The 16,623-nt window shown below is 32.2% G+C and overlaps 2 protein-coding genes across 6 annotated transcripts in view; one reads left to right on the forward strand and one right to left on the reverse strand.

Moving 5' to 3' along the window:
* Positions 1–2,292, forward strand: LOC134269087 (uncharacterized). The gene is made up of 3 exons (XM_062751308.1): positions 1–603; positions 902–1,024; positions 1,319–2,292. Exons 2-3 carry the CDS (start codon positions 909–911, stop codon positions 2,070–2,072), a joined length of 870 nt encoding a protein of 289 aa, XP_062607292.1. The 5' UTR covers positions 1–603; positions 902–908; the 3' UTR covers positions 2,073–2,292.
* A 912-nt stretch (positions 2,293–3,204) lies between these two features.
* Positions 3,205–16,623, reverse strand: part of LOC134269095 (slit homolog 1 protein-like) — a 35,624-nt gene continuing 22,205 nt past the window's right edge. For 3 of the 5 annotated variants that reach the window (XM_062751318.1, XM_062751316.1, XM_062751314.1), the window contains 4 exons: positions 14,501–14,572; positions 10,809–11,122; positions 4,001–4,228; positions 3,205–3,727 (listed from right to left, as the gene is read on the reverse strand). In XM_062751318.1, the coding sequence (XP_062607302.1) occupies positions 3,510–3,727; positions 4,001–4,228; positions 10,809–11,122; positions 14,501–14,572 (832 nt within the window). In that variant the 3' untranslated portion in view covers positions 3,205–3,509. The remainder of the gene's footprint in view (positions 3,728–4,000; positions 4,229–10,808; positions 11,123–14,500; positions 14,573–16,623) is intronic. The other 2 variants (XM_062751315.1, XM_062751317.1) reach the window with 2 other exon arrangements.

Raw genomic sequence — 16,623 nt, forward strand, 5'->3', positions numbered from 1 at the left:
GTCGGATGTTTTAAAATATTTGATACCGGAAGTGTCGGGTTATTGAGGGGTTTCCTATGCAAACTGGTAAAAGACAGTTAATCGAATTGAAATTGCAATAAAGTTGACTCTTTAGAACTTTAAATGAAGAGCTATCATTTATATTTCTAAACCAGCTTGCACATTCGCCGTTCCAATTAAAAAACGGCTCCGAACCCAATCCGTTTAATGTATTTAAATGAAGACTCCAAACGGATATTAAATTTCAGTAGATTAAACGCCAATTTTAAAAATTCATTAACACTGGCGCTTGCACTCTGATCGGTTTATTAAAACAGCAGTGAACAATATAGGTAGTGCTTTGAACATTAAGAAGGATTAAACATTAATTCGCACCTGAATTACGTAGCGGTAGTCTTTTAAGTAGATGTCATTGTAGAAAAAAAAATTGGGGTCAATTTCGTATTGCCTTTGACCGCAACTGAGGTTTCATTCACTCCCGGAAAAAAAGATAGTAATTTTGAAAAATTATACGCTGATATCGACCCATCATTTTTAAAGAAGGGGATGTCCTTTATTTAAATGATCTACTTGCGATGGATTTTTACACATTGATTTAATGTGGTAAGTACTTTATAATTATGTCAATTATAAAAAAAAAAGAAAAAAAGAAAACTACGGCGATGTGTATTTCATCAAAATGTAAACAGACTTTCCTCCAATTCATTATAAAAATAAATTTAGATTTTTATTTAAAAAACGGGTTTTAGTATTTGTATTTCAAGGATTCCATATTATTATTATGATTATGTTTATTCTCAACATTCATTATTATGCTTTCCATATTCTTGCATAGAATAATTTCTACAAAATATTTTGAGTTGCTCGCATCTGATTTTCTTTTATATTTCATAGATGACAGAGTCATAATGGATATATCGTTAACTCCGTTCAAAAGACGTTACGTAGAAAACTGGCGAAAAGATGTTCAAAAACATCTTGAGGAAGGATCCATATGTCGTATAGTCGTAGCGCAAATTAACAGGTAAGATAAACTGGTCAAGTTAGGCGGTTTATTCTTTCATCAATAAATCATTTACTTGAATCTCAATTTTATAACAGTATACAGAGATTACAATAACATATCTGCAGCTGGAAACATGTTGTAAATTTTGAATTTACATGCAGAGTTGCCGTAAATTCAAACTTTACATTGCAGAACAAGAATTAATTGAAATATAACTTATCAATATACATTGTACCAAGAAGAGAAGTCCGTGATATTTATTGATAATATACACATGTAAGTAGTTACTATATTTTATTTATTTCTTTTTAGCGAAGATGAAGAAAATTCAGAATCTGCACCGAAGCCAACAACACCTCTCCCACCTCCATCGGGAAATCGCGCGAAGCAAGTCTCGCGAGAGAAAACTCCAAACGAGAAGTTAGCAGATATGGCAGTCAGTAGTTCTCTACACATCCACGCCCTCCCATCAGTCCGATTCATGTACACTAACGCCATGGAACAAAAGAAAAATTCCGAAAAACTTTACGGAGGTTTTCCCGTCGCTGGTCGGCAAAGTTCGCGAAAAGACGCTCAGGAAACTGTTAATTCACAGGAAGATGAAACCGAGGCTAAGCCTCTTGTCATCGTTGATCCTCAACTTATGACTCCCGTAGACCATCCAGAACTGAGTACGCAAGAAAATAAGAAACCAAACAGTAAAGATGTTCGTTTTCCGATGAAAATCTCGTCCTTAAAACCTCAGGTCGAATCCAAAAAATACAGCAGATTGCCGCTTTTTGCCAAATGTAAAATTCAATCAACAGAGAGAAACAGTTTTGTGGTTTCCCGGTCAAATTTTCTGAAAAATGGGAAAGCAAAGAATCACAGTTTCTTAACCCTCCCGGTGCGGTTCCAAATTCAAGCTCAGACGAATGAACGTTTAATTCAGAGTTCTGAAAATTACATTCTTAAAGAGAAAACAAATTTAACACAAACACCTAGGAATGATGTGAGATCCCCACGAAAGGTAGATTTTCCCCTCCCTACACCCCGTATAGCTTCCAATACTGTCTGGGCGTGGTAGAACGGGGCTGTTACCATTTCCCCGCCCCCCATCGTAGCATCCAAAATTGTTTTGAGTTGGTAGGGCGGAGTAGTTTTGTTCCATTTCGTGATAATTCCAAAGACTGTCTTTTGCTAAATTGATATTACTATAATTGTTCATTTATTGAGATATTTTGATTTTCGCCCATAAAATTTAGATTGTTTTCGTCAAATATCTTCGAGTCAACTGAACAATGGTAAAAGTCTTGCTTTAATTTTTTTTCTTAAGGTAATCCATTACTAATATTTAGACAATACTAGTGAGAAAGGTTTGAATATTTTAACAAGATCAGGAATTCAGTTGACATTCAGTTAACATAAAATATATGAGTACTTCATATAAAAATAAATTATAGTATCCTTTAATTATTTAAAAATACAGCTTGGCTGGTTTAAAAAAAAAAAATAAAAACTATTTCAATTTGTTTTGAACTCTTTCATAAAATCTTGTTTTCTCGTCGTATTATTTCCTTATACTTGTGTTGTATAAGAATTGAAAATATATCTTGTGACATAGCTTATTTAACATGTCAGAAAACAATATTTGGATTTTCCACCTGTCAGCATACGAAAATTTAATAAATCCTTTTCCTTTGCAACAATGGACTCGAAAGTAAATGCTAATCTCAAGTGGAATAATTTAATAACACCGAGGACTTGTTTCTGTACTGTATAGTAAGTTAATTGATTCTCCTATCAGGATTTTAACACGTAGATACTTGTGCGTTCTAATCCTCTGATGACGATTTTGGCATTTAATTAAACGTACCCATTGTGAAATATCCTTAAGTACTTATTTGTTCGTTGACCTTGAATCGTCATTTTGTGGTCATTATGAAAAAATATATATATGTTGACCTTAAATAAGTTTAAATATTTTATGTACAGTGTATCATTATTTTTATCGTTTTCTATTAGTAAAAGATTGAAAAACACGTCTTGAGTTATGCTTTTCTTCTCTAGACCTCCTAAATAAATGGTTTTCTTGAATGGGAAAATACAACCAAAGTTTGAGTAGAATGATTTTACCTAACAGATTCATCTTAATTAAAACCTTCTGCAATATCTATTTTTCAAAAGACGTTTTGCTGAAACGAAAAAAAAACACATATACATTTGACAATTTTGAGATGCTTTTTCTTGTATCAATTATAATTCTGGCACACTTCTTAACATAATACAAGACGTACATTAAATGCATATTTCCGAAATTATTGTTGCTCGAACAGGTACATGCATATATATACATCTTTAAGTGGGATTTAAATGATCAAACATAAAAGTACCTAAAAATCTCTACTTCAAAAAGCTATAATTAAGCCCTGGTTTCATTCAAGTCATCGATTTAAAGATGCGTGATTTATCATGACGTACATAAAATAAAATCGATTAAAAAATTATAATAAAATCAAGACACTCAATTGCTGCATAAATCTTTCTTAAGTGCATCTAATGATAGCCGAGAGTTAACCAGTGAGTTAGGATTTATAAAGGCGTTATCCTTCATATCCTTGCTCCCCTGTAAGGAGTCCAGAGAATTTCCCAGAATTCCCGGAGAAATTGTTTCCTGTGTTTCAACATCGTGCACTACACACATCACGTGATAGACATTGAGTTGATTTGCACGATATTTACCTAAAATGGAATAAATAAAAGAAAACAAATAGTTGATTATGTAAACGAAATAGTTAATGCAACTTTTTAAAAGAATATCAGTGACAATGATTTTGTTTCATGGAAGGCTATTTGTATTGTATGCAGATTTGCTCTTGTATTAACATTCGCTTTCCTTCCGCTCTTTTATTCTAAATTATAAAATTTTAGTACATGTCTCACCCAAAACTTTGTCATAAAAATTTCAAAATTTCCGTTTCGCTTACATTTTCACAGTTGTTTATTTATACTTACATGCAGTTTTATATTCCGTTCTTTCTGCGCATGTCACATGTCTGTAGTCTTCGCACCTTAACGTCTGCAGAGAGAATAGATCCGGAAAAGGACACTCTCTCATGTGCTGCACAAAATTGGGAGGAAGGGTGTTGTATTTGGTGGAACAGTCGTAATATAGCTGACATTCCCTGGGATGGGGCAACACGAGGGAGGAATTCTGCTGACATAACTTCTGGACATATATATCTATGAAATATAAAGCGTATGTATGTATCATAAACTCATATATTTATTTTTATTTGTGTGCTTTTGAAACATTCTTAGTTTGTAATTATGATCTGACGCTTATCTTTTTTTTTAATTTATACAAGTGTGTGAAAATTGGCAAACACTGCACTAAATCGTCATTGTTTTCTAGGGTGTATGTTGTATTAAACGCTATTATTCGCATATGTTTTGTAGAAAATCTATATTTCACTCGTTTACATGTATCTGTACGAGGAGGGGAAAAATCCTTTTTTAAAGTCATGATCTTTCAAAGGTGCTCATATATCCTGCTTCCTATTTTTTCGAACAAAGCATTTAAAACTCTAGGCTCTCAATCCCAATACCTCGAAATCACACATGTGAATGGTGCCTGATGAGCCCAAATCGAAAGGATCGGCCTCGGTTGAAAATATTATTTATAAATGGTTACGATGTTTTTCAAAAGGAATGATTGTTTAGCTGAATTTCCGAGAAAATATATTAATCTTATATCAATCATTGAATTTTATTTCCTTTCGCAATTCTTTGTATCATTTCATTATCTTCAGGAAAGCTTTATATAAAATCAGACATATACGAGGGGCTATCAAAAAGTTCGTGGACTAGTGCCATAAAATTAAAACCGCTTTAGGTAGATCAATGAATTAAAAAATATTTAGCTATCATCATCTTTTTTATCTATAGAATAAATCACAAATCATAAATTTAATTTTTTTAATAAATTAGTAATGTTTTTGTTAGCAATGGTATGTCCATGCGGCGCAACCTCAAAAACGACGTTTTTTCGACCTAAATGTATTGAAGAAAAACTATTGTGATATGAACATTTGACATCCAAATATCTCGTTATTTCAGGTATGTGTTGGGACATTACTGTTCCATAACATATCAAATTTTTACCTCATTCTGGAAGTTCTATGAAAGTTTATCGTAAATTTTACTTGGAGTATCCAAACAAATATTGCTTAAAAATGACGTCAAAAGGTGGGAGGGGTTTCCTTTTCCAACATTCTATAAAGTTTTGCCCCTAGAAAAACTGGTATACACATAGGAAATGTTTAAACTGGCTACGGAAAAATAATATGCATTCAGATTACTTGTTTTTAATGCCAAAATAGATTCAGAGAGAAAAGGAATGTACAGTTAATGTCAATTTGTAGTGAAGGTGTGAAAAATCAATCACGTCAAAAAATGACGTTGATCATGTGATGTAGATATTGAACTCCAAAAATCAAAATATTCTGGCCCATCAAGCGAGAATCTATACCATTATATAAATCTATTTGCAATAGTATATGTATTGAAAGCTGCTGTTTATGACATTGTAAAGTCACATAAACAAGACGGGTTGAAGCCCTTCTTCAGCTAAAGGGAATCTCATCAAAATAAATGTATGCGGTAGAAAAAGCAGACATTAAAAACAATGACGTTGTCATAAAACTAAACGGCGACGGCGCCGGGTGATGATATAATGTCGTTTTTATTTTATTATAATTTGGGAAATAATGAACATATCAAGCTAAAATTTTCAACATTTCTTTATTTTTTTGTTGTTTTATATTCCTTAAATTTTTGTAAGCTCGGACTACGTAGTACTAATTTTACAGCCTCAGTCCACGAACTTTTTGATAACCCCTCGTACATCTCCTTTTAAAACCATTTTTTAAATATTTTATACGCAACAAAATTATGATTTTATAAGTTAGAGTTTTTTTTAAAAAGAGGGGCTTTCAATCTTTTTAACTATAGAACTAATATTATATTGACTTACATTTGACTGCATCTAATGATTTTATAGGGGCATTTCGATATAATGTCGAATCAAATTTTACCAAATGAATACAATTGAATTGTCACCGGTAAATCAAAATTTAACGCCAAAAGTGCAATGGAAGTTCAAAATTGTTTTGAAGAGTATAGTTTTCAGTTTATATTGAATGTTGAATCGGAAGCAAGGCACAGCTTAAAATTCCCTTTGACTCGATTAAAATCCCACAAATACTCACCGAAAGCGGTTTCTTTTCCAAATATTCTGGCGAACTGCATAACAAGGACAATTGTTAAAGCTTTAAAATTTCCATAAATATCCATGATAATCAAAGAGTCAGAAAAATATATTGTTCTTATGAAAAAGTAATCGGTGGAAGAGAGAAAAGAGAGAATATGAGCAATATTTAAAGGAAAGGCAAACAATATATCCTACGGGGACTCTACCATCTGTTTCCAAAAAGTTATCCTTTTACACGATCAAATCTCCTAAGCCACGCTCCACACACTAATAAATGATTTTGATTGTGATGGATAAGAAGGTGTTGAATTGATGTTTATGAAGGAGTAAAGGAAATCTATAAGCTTATAGGCAGAAACAGAAGTACTTGAAGTCATGAAACATGTAAGAGAAGGCAGGGAATCATAATCGTCAATGCCCGTTGTAATATATTAATTCCAAAAACATAATTTTGGAGATAACGAACAGTATTCAAGATCAGAAGTCCATTAAACAATACAAAATAGGAGCAGAGCAAAACACGAACCACTAAAACATACTGTTTGCGTTGTATAGCTGTGTTCACATACATATAATCTAAATCTAAATAAAGAACGCAGTTTGCAATTTTCAATTCAAAAGTAAACTGCATACTAGAACGCAGATCGCAATTCGAAAATTTAACATAAGCCATGGGGTCTGAAATTTTGAGGATAGGGTAACCGTTTACCACGTCTATGAAAAAGTGGTAATGATACTTTTAGCATGGATCCAGTTTCTTAAAAAATACAATAAGAGATGTATCAATCGTCTCTCAAACTGTTTGTTATCAAAGTTGGGAATCTGTAGAAAAATATATGTGAAAGAAATAAGAACTATTATCAATTAAAATTTTTAAATGACGTCTGTTTAATCTTGTCTACGACAGAAATGAAAAAAAAGCTTGTTTCATAAGCTAAAAAAACAAAAATGAATACTGTATACAGGGAAATTTTCGCCCCCGTTTTATTTTCGCCCCTTTCGCCCTATCCTCATTTGGGCGAATTTAAAACGGGGCGAAATCAAAGAATAGAGTGTAATTTCTTAAACAAAACATAACTCGGCGAATTTAAAACGGGGCAAAATTGTTTGCAAGTGTGAAAGGGCGAAAATAACCCTGTATACAGTATTGATAAGTCTACAAGAAGCAGAATTATGTCAATACAAAAACACAGATTAAATACTTACCATTGCATGGACTGATTTGAAAGCTAAGGAACTCGGAACCTACAATTTTTGTGATCTTCTGTCGTGGTTTTATGGTCGTAATTATAGCGTGTTCAATAGATAAGTCGACCGAGGTAAAAAAAAAAAAAAACGACAAAGAGTGCATGTTCATTTTCCATGTCTAATTCTGTTCAAAAAGCTGGTGAAGTTTTAGTTGGAAGTGCTAAGGAAGTTTTTGGTGTTTATAAAAAAGCCACCTTTTCACAGGATAAGAAAAAATGTGTCTTTGAAAAGCCATGGTTCACAAAAGACTGTAAATCTGCAAGGCGGAATTTTAAAAAAAGCTCAAAAATTGTTTAAACGATTTAGAGGTAATATTTTTAAAGAAGATTTGTATGAAAAAAGAAAAGTTGTTCAAACAAAAATTAAAATCTGCTCGAAATTTTCATAGGACAGATATCAAAAGAAAATTACAGTATTTAAGATCATATAACCCAAAAGAATATTGGAAAATATTAAACTCTGGTGATAAAAATAAATGCTGTAATGTAGAAATATTCAAACTATATGATTTTTATAAAGATTGTTGCAACATAGGAGTAGAGGGAGAGGGAGAAAACGAACATGTTTTGACTGAAGATGAACTAAAATTGTTGTCAAATTCAGAACTCAATAACAGCATAAATCAACCAATCACACATGAAGAAATTACAAAATGTATACATGCTCTGAAAAATGATAAATCAAGTGGACATGACAACATTGTTAATGAATATATAAAATCTACTGTAGATACTATGTCAAATTTTTATGTAATATTATTTAACAAGATTTTTGATTCAGGAATCATACCTTCTCAGTGGACATTTGGAAATATTATTCCATTATATAAAAACAAAGGCGACACTACAGATCCTAAAAATTATAGACCATTACTTTGATAAGCTGTTTGGGTAAATTGTTTACATCTATTCTGAATGAGAGACTTAATCATTATGCAAATACTGTCAATCTTATTTTAGAAAATCAAGCTGGTTTTAGAAAAAACTATTCTACTTTGGACCACATTTTTACTTTGTATGCATTGATTGAAACATCAAAGTATCATAGGAAAAGGTTGTACTGTGCCTTTATTGATTTTGAGAAAGCGTTCGACTCTGTCTGGCGTTTAGGTCTTTGGAATAAAGATTTATTAAATAATATAGATGGTAAATGCTTTAATGTTATAAAACAGCTGTACAGAAGTATTAAATCAAGAGTAGTCTCAAATGGTCTTTATTCTGATCCCTTTCCTTGTACTGTAGGTGTTAGACAAGGGGAAAACCTATCCCCATTTTTGTTTGCCATCTATCTAAACGACCTTGAAGATTTCATGAATTCAAATAATGTAAAAGGTTTATCATTTATAACGTCTAAATTAGAATCGGAGTTTAATATGTATCCTCGATTGTTTGTTTTGCTGTATGCAGATGACACAATCCTTTTGTCAGAAACACCAGAAGACTTACAATACCAATTGGATGTATTTAACAAATATTGTAAACAATGGCATCTGAAAGTTAACACCAATAAAACTAAAATTGTAATCTTTGGTAAGGGCAATCCAAGAATTGAAAAACCAATTACATTAAATGGAAAAACATTAGAAATCGTAGATAATTTTAAATATTTAGGAGTAAGTTTTTGTAAAAATGGTTCATTTAACTTAAATGTGAAAGAATTATCTCAGAAAGCAACAAAAGCTTTGTATGGTGTTATTGGAAAATGTAGAAAACACAACCTTAATGTAGAATGCACATTGGATATGTTTGACAAAATTGTAAAACCTATAGTTTTATATGGATGTGAAGTGTGGGGTTTTAATCAGTCACCATTGATTGAAAAATTGCATTTAAAATTTTGTAAGCATATTTTGCATGTAAAATCATCAACACCAAATTTTATGGTATATGGTGAATAAGGTAGATTCCCCATTTCAATTAATATAAAGGTTAGAATAAGTTTTTGGTGTAAACTATCTTTTTTACAAAGGGATAAATTATCATCGAATTTGTTATGTGTTTTAAAGAACTACAATAATCCATGGTGTGACTTTGTCAAATTTATATTGAATGAATGTGGACTTTCTTATATTTGGCATACTTGTCAACCTGTAAATGTATCATGGCTGAAGAAAATAGTATTTAACACTCTGTGTGATCAGTTTAAACAGACGTGGTATAGTGAAATGTTTAACTCGTCTAAAGGTCTTAATTATAGAATATATAAAACTTCATTTTGTTTAGAAATGTATTTAGTATCTTTGCCTTTTAAGTACTGGAAAATATTTTGTAAGTTTAGGACTTGTAATCATAAATTACCAATTGAAGTTGAAAGATGGCATAATGTATCAAGAGAAAACAGAATTTGTAAATTATGTTCCAAAAATGAAATTGGTGATGAATTTCACTACTTATTTAATTGTAATGATTCACTTATCTTGAATTCAAGGTTATTATTATTATCAAAATATTACTATTCACATCCAAATGTGTATAAGTTTGATCAACTTTTTAATACAAAAAATTCAGTTCAATGAACAAAACTGTGTAAATTTATAAAAATTATTTTAGAGAGAGTTGGCTCTCCTGGTTAGCTCACTGTTAGTTTTGTTACTTGGTACTTTTTTTTTCTTTTTCACGCATACATATATGTTTAACTATACTTGTAATCTTTCTCAACACTGTACTAATGTCAGTTTATGAGAATATATTCCTTGTCATTGTCATTGTCAATTCCATACTAAAAATCATCGAAGTTTTTGTAACAATACTTACTATTTGAAAACTATGAGAGTCGATATTGTTGACGATCACATACAATTTTATCCTCTTTCTTCTGTTCATGTTTTAAGGGCAGTGATAATAAGAAGGTAAATCTTGCAAGTTAAATCAGGAAAAAGATATGTTAGAATGTTTTCATTGGCTTTTGTCATTTTTTTTGCCTTTTATAAATTATACAGCGTGTCTTAATGCTGAGTTGAAATGGTTAATGGGTATATTAATATGAGAGGTGGTCCTGGTATATAAACTTACTTTGTACTTACATGTAGACTATTGATAAACCTTTTTTTTTTAAATGCATATTAATTATGGATCAATGTGTATATATAGATGAAGAAAATATGTTTTTAATCCTCAGATACATGTTACATAATTATGCTCCATTATTTTTTTTTTCATAATTTATGAACTTTATATGCTAGAGAAAGATATAACTGAAGTAATTAGGAGTAATATCCATTATGATTAAATCTTTCGTTTAATTTTCGTCATTATTATTCATTTGCTTATGCAATTATTCTGTAAGACTGTTGAATAAACTTACAATGATTCTTTTCTGAAGTGGTGAAAACAACAGCATTATTTGGAGAAAACGTAGTCGGAGGGGTAATTTCCCAGACAGACAAGGTCAATGACGATGTTCTCATCTCAGCATCGGTTTTATTATGCGTGGTAACAATGTCACTGGGAGGACACCTCAAGCTTGATACTGATAGATTGGTGAGCAGGGTTCCTTTCAATTGGCTAGGAGAAGCACATTCTGGATGGTCTCTGTACAAGGCAACTCTCTTTGATTGAAGAAATCTGACAAAGCTTCTCAACCCACAATCACAATGAAAAGGATTACTATATATTGCACTGTACGAAAGATAAATACATAAATGTATTATGACGACTACAATTAAAACAATTAATTGTTAGGATGAGTCAAGTGATAAAAATACTTATCTGAAAAGAAAAACAACTGTTATGAAAAAAAGAAAATGACAGTAATTTACATTGATGCCAAACTTCAGCATGTTTTCTGAATGCTTAATTTAATATTTAATTTACTAGGTCAATGCTGTATTATTAAATATCAATGAATGTCTCAAAATACCCCTCGGAATCAGATTGTTTTGAAGAATTACTAGTACTTAGAGAAGTAGAAGTATGCTTCAATAAATTGTATTGGGGAAATGAAAATATAGGATTGGTATTTTGGTGATAAAGATACAGAGGTAGATTCCTGAAAAGAATCGCCATGTGCAAACAAAATTGCACCCATGTATTTGTGGCGAATTTAACACTTGCTTCAAAGGGATGACGCATTGACCTAAAGCGGCGCCAAGAACGTTACATCCTAGTAACCAAGTAGTAATTTAAGTCCGATATACTTTTATTTTTTATAAACTTCAAAGTACTTATAGTAATCAAAAAACATTTTTAAAACAAATATATATTGTAGAAGTCTATACATGAATTAAGCGTCACTAGACGAGTAACAGACACGTAGCATAGTTTTTGAAAGTGGGGGTCACCATCAGAGAAAATGTTTTTTTACTTACCTGAAAAAGTTGACAAGCGAAAAAAAAATACGGAAATTAAAAGTTGCTCAAACTCGAAAATCCTATTTCGGGGGTGGGGGCGGAAGGTGGGGGGATAGTGGCCAATTTTTTCAAAGCCAAGTTACTTTCACTTCCGATTTTTTTCCTACAATTCCTTGATATCACTATACTATGGTAAAAAGTGGGGGGGGGGAGCAACCATCCTTACAATGAACATTTTCTATAGTGAAGGTATTGTTCGGGAAAAAAAGGGGCAGCCCCACCCACCCACCCACCACCCCTGTTGCTACGTCCCTGAGTAAATATACGCTATCACCTGTATCTGTGTTAATAAATAGAGGTTCGCAGATATTGTAACTAATTGTACCAAGAGATGAAAGACAATGCATTAATTGCCTAACTGTTGTTGATGATGATCATCATTTTACCCGCACTTTCTAAAGAATGTTACGGAATAATGGTGTTACTCTTGTCCGCCCTTCCGTCGGTCTGTCAAACACTACTACCTGAAAGTCTTACATTTTCCACAGCAGCATGCATCATCGACTTTTCGTAGATGGTTGGTGGTGTCCTGTAGATGTGTATTAAGGCTTCGGAGTTTTCATTTTCATAAAGACTCTGGTTCCCTAAACTCCTTTTACATATTACACAGTAACCTAATCATCTTTTGAAAGAAATAGGTTCGTGGTGTCCTGCAGATGTGTAGTAAGGTTTTAAATTTTCATTTTATCCCTGGGAGTTAAATGGGGGTCGAAAAAATGTATTTTTTTCATGCAGCATCTAGTTCCATGAACCCTTCTTACATTTTACATAGAAGCCTAATCATCTTTTTGAATATGGTTAGTGGTGTCCTGAAAATGTGCAGTAAGATTTCGGAATTTTCCTTTTTCCTCCGGGGATTGAACAGTGACGTTTTTATGCAAAATCCCCTGGGTCACTGAACTCCTCTTACATTTTACACAGTAAAATGTGATTTTGAAATCTTCCCCGGGGGTCAAATGGGGATAAACAATAACGTTTTCTATGCAAAAAGCCCTTGGTTCTTTCAACTCTCTTACAATTTTCACAGAAGGGTAATTATCTATTTTGGAGAAGCTTGATGGTGGATGTGCAATAAGGTATCTGAATTTTAAATTTTTAACCCAGGGTCAGATGGTTTTAATATTTTAAAAATATATAATACCCGGTATGTTCAAACACACTGGTTCCAAGAACCCCACCCCACCCATTTTTTATTCATTGGCCTTAAATCATGATCATTTGGACGATGATTGATTTTGTACTGAGGATGTTTAAAATGTTTTAAAAATTTGCATTTTCATGTGGATGGTAAATAATGGTAGGAAACAAATGACCCTTTCCTAACCTAACCTGATTTAAATACCAACTTAAATCTTCACTTCTTGAGAATGTTTCCGTATTATTTATGCTCTTGTTCTTGAAAAGAATATTAGAATCCTCCCTTTTTTATTCCTATATGAAACTTTGATCCTTTATTTTAACCTGCCTCTACTCTCGGAAGCCATGGTTTGAAAACTAGAAATATGTAAGTCCATAGGACATGAATGCCCCGTCGAATGTAAATTACTAATGCAACATGAAAATTTGTATTTGTGTCTGATGAGAACAGTTCCTAAAATGACCAAGAACTCTAACAATAAAATTGTCAAATTTTTGGGACGCCGTCTGTCCTTTCCCCAGGACAAAGAAAAAAGTCATAAGAATAAAGGGAAAAGAAGAACAAAAAAAAATAATAAACAACTATCACTACTACCAACTATCAAACACTATATATTTACAATGTTATATGTTGAATTCGATAGTTTATAATAAATTGTTAATCTGGAAATCTGGAAGGTTATAAAATATGTCCGGTCTGTTGTGTGTACTTCACCAGTGTACACCCGAGAGACCGGTGTAAAGACGAATAATGACCCCCATCAAATAATGACAAGGAGGGGGGGGGGGGTATTTTTCAACGACAAAAATGACCCTCCACCCGTGGAAAAAAATCATTTTTTTTTGTAGAAAAAGAGTTCTAGGGGTCATTATTTTATATGTTAGTCCTATAAAAAAATTGACCCCCATTGAAATGACCCCCTTTAAAGTGATACAAAATTTATAACAGGTGAAAGGGAAAAATATGCTGTGTATTATAATTGTTCCTCCTTCGAGTAATTCATGCATTATTTCGAATACTAGTAGATTTGATATTTGTTCTTCTTAGCAGATACGAGGGGTATTAGAAAAGTTCGCGGACAAGTTCTATTGTGAGCGCTATTTCCACGAAACCGGTCAAACTTTCCAGATAAAATCTTTACCTTTTTTCCAAGAAATATACAAGAATTTGGTGCTCTCTGGTGATCATTGAAAAATATACAGCTTTTTTTTTTGGATAAAACTTGCTTCACGGAGCATGCTACATTTTGGCATGTTTACATCACAAAGACTCTTTATAAAAATTGCACAATTGTAGCGCAAAGAGATTTATGATATTTTACCTGAACTTGTCCGCGAACTTTTTTAACACCCCTCGTATATTAAATCATTTAAGATACTGTCCAGAACATTCATATAAGAAGAATGAAAACGATAACCTGAAGAACACGAATGAAAGATTTCTTGGTTTCAATCAGTGATTAAAGATCGAGATAAAGTGATTCACAGTAGTTAGAACTTCTATACTTACAGAAGCGATAGTCTTGACAGACCATTAAATGTATTCTCGTGTATGCTGGTTATCCTGTTGTGGGATAGGTATCTAAGATAAATGTAGAGAAAACCAAAAAAAATTTAGTTCGTGACCTGATATATAAAGTAAATATTTATGTATGTAGAGTACGAGACAAACTATTTCATTTTATTTTGCAAAAGCAATATGAACATATTTGTGAGATCTATCCTTAATTTTGTCTTCTTTTTTATGAAATCACTTCGCTATATATCCGTACTTGGTTAATTCCATATAAGGAATTCGTTAAATCTATTTAGTTGTGGATCAAATATAACTTCGCTATATCCGAAAAATCGCAACATCCAAGTTCGTACTAAACGAGATTCACTGTATTTATATTTCTCATTTCTCCTTCAATTTGGAGATTTAACAAGGAAATAAGAATACTATGTGACTATTCACATTTCTCAATTCTCCTTCAATTTAGAGATTTATCAAAAAATAAGCATACTATGTCACGATTTACCTTTCTCGTTTCTCCTTCAATGTAAAGATTTATCAAAGAAATAAGCATACTTTGTCAGATTTTACATTTCTCATTTAATGTAAAGGTGTATTAAAGAAGAAACATGAGCAGCCATTTTTGTTTTATTGATTCCACATTTGGAAACCCTTTTTACGAACTACTTTCATTTTAAATGTCATAAATTATATTCAATCAAAACACTATCTACATTGATGAAGTAAAATATTGACATATATTAATGTCACTTTGGATTATTGATGGGACATCGGTTAATTTTCAAAATCGATTATTGGTTTTAATCGGTTACTGCATCCGATGCTATTTTACCGATTATAATCGTATGTCATAGCTTGGTATATAAAAGCAGACAATTACAATTATTTCATAGTATTTCTTTAACATGAATATATGATTTATTGTTTTCTTTGTTGTTTTGCTTATTTCACACTTTCTATATACATACAAGGTTTACACTAAAATTTCCACTAGCCACGTGGGCTTCTTAAGTTTCAAATTTAGGAGCCTGGGGCTAAATCTGTTAATCCAAAATCTCTTATTTTTTTAACCCGTTGCATACATTAATGGGAATTTAAGTAGATACTAATTAAATAAATACATTTGTTTAAAACGAAAATTGAAGTTCTTAATTTCGCAAAAATATTTCATCATAGGAAATGAAATTAAATTCAATTAACAATTGTACTATTCTATTTCGTAAGGGTATATACATAATGACACCGTAACATGAATATGATTTATTAGTTTAAATATTTTGAAAAGTATCTAGATAATAACACTTTCATTTCATAAGACTGAGTAATTGGATATCTACCACGTATAAACGATAGACTGAGAAATGGAGGAAATTCGGATTAGAAAAAAGACGATCTTTTTCAAGATTTCACAAAGCATGTAGTACTGGTAAATTGATTAGATGAAGGATATTTACGAACAATAGGACCATGTTTCTTTTATTTATTTACTAGTAATTGATTGGGATTTTTAAAGCAAAAACATGTGGAAAACGTCTGTTTTCAGTAAGGGGACTGAAATGGTCCTGCAGATTTTTAATTCGCGACGTGGGCGAACAAGTCACAAATTTAATGAGCCCACAGAAAAATTAACACGCAGTTCCTAAGCACCTCTGCTTTGTGCTAGTTGGCTAGTATCAGAAGCAAACGCCATGTTCTTTCATTCAGAAGAAATAAATTTTAAACTAGAAATGGAGAATTCTGGAATGTACTATATTATACCGTTTGCGGGGGTATATAAGAATCACCTTGTCCGTCTGTCTGTCTGTCTGTACATCTGTCTGTGCAATCGTGTCCGGTCCATATCTTTCTTACAGAGGGACATTAGAATCTACTACTCCACACTAAGATTGCCCATGACCCAAGGGTGTGTCATGACCTTGACTCAAGGTCATTTGGGGAAGTTCAAGGTCACTGGAAGAAAAATTTGATAATTCGTGTCCGGTCCATATCTTTCTTATGGATAAACTTGGTAGATTCTCATTTCACACAAAGATTGCCCATGACCCAAGGGTGTGTCATGACCTTAACCTAAGGTCATTTGGGAAAGTTCAAGGTCACTGGAAGAAAAATTTCAAAAT

This window comes from Saccostrea cucullata, unplaced genomic scaffold (genome assembly GCF_032062105.1).
Source record: "Saccostrea cucullata isolate Sc308-1 unplaced genomic scaffold, CSIRO_AGI_Scuc_v1 ctg402, whole genome shotgun sequence".
Taxonomy (NCBI): domain Eukaryota; kingdom Metazoa; phylum Mollusca; class Bivalvia; order Ostreida; family Ostreidae; genus Saccostrea; species Saccostrea cuccullata.

What these genes read in the sequence shown, in the direction of transcription:
- LOC134269087 (XM_062751308.1), top strand. Translation starts at nt 909, where the DNA reads ATGGATATATCGTTAACTCCGTTCAAAAGACGTTACGTAGAAAACTGG. An exon ending in GTCGTAGCGCAAATTAACAG is followed by an intron (nt 1,025 to 1,318) that starts GTAAGATAAACT and finishes ATTTCTTTTTAG; the next exon opens with CGAAGATGAAGAAAATTCAG.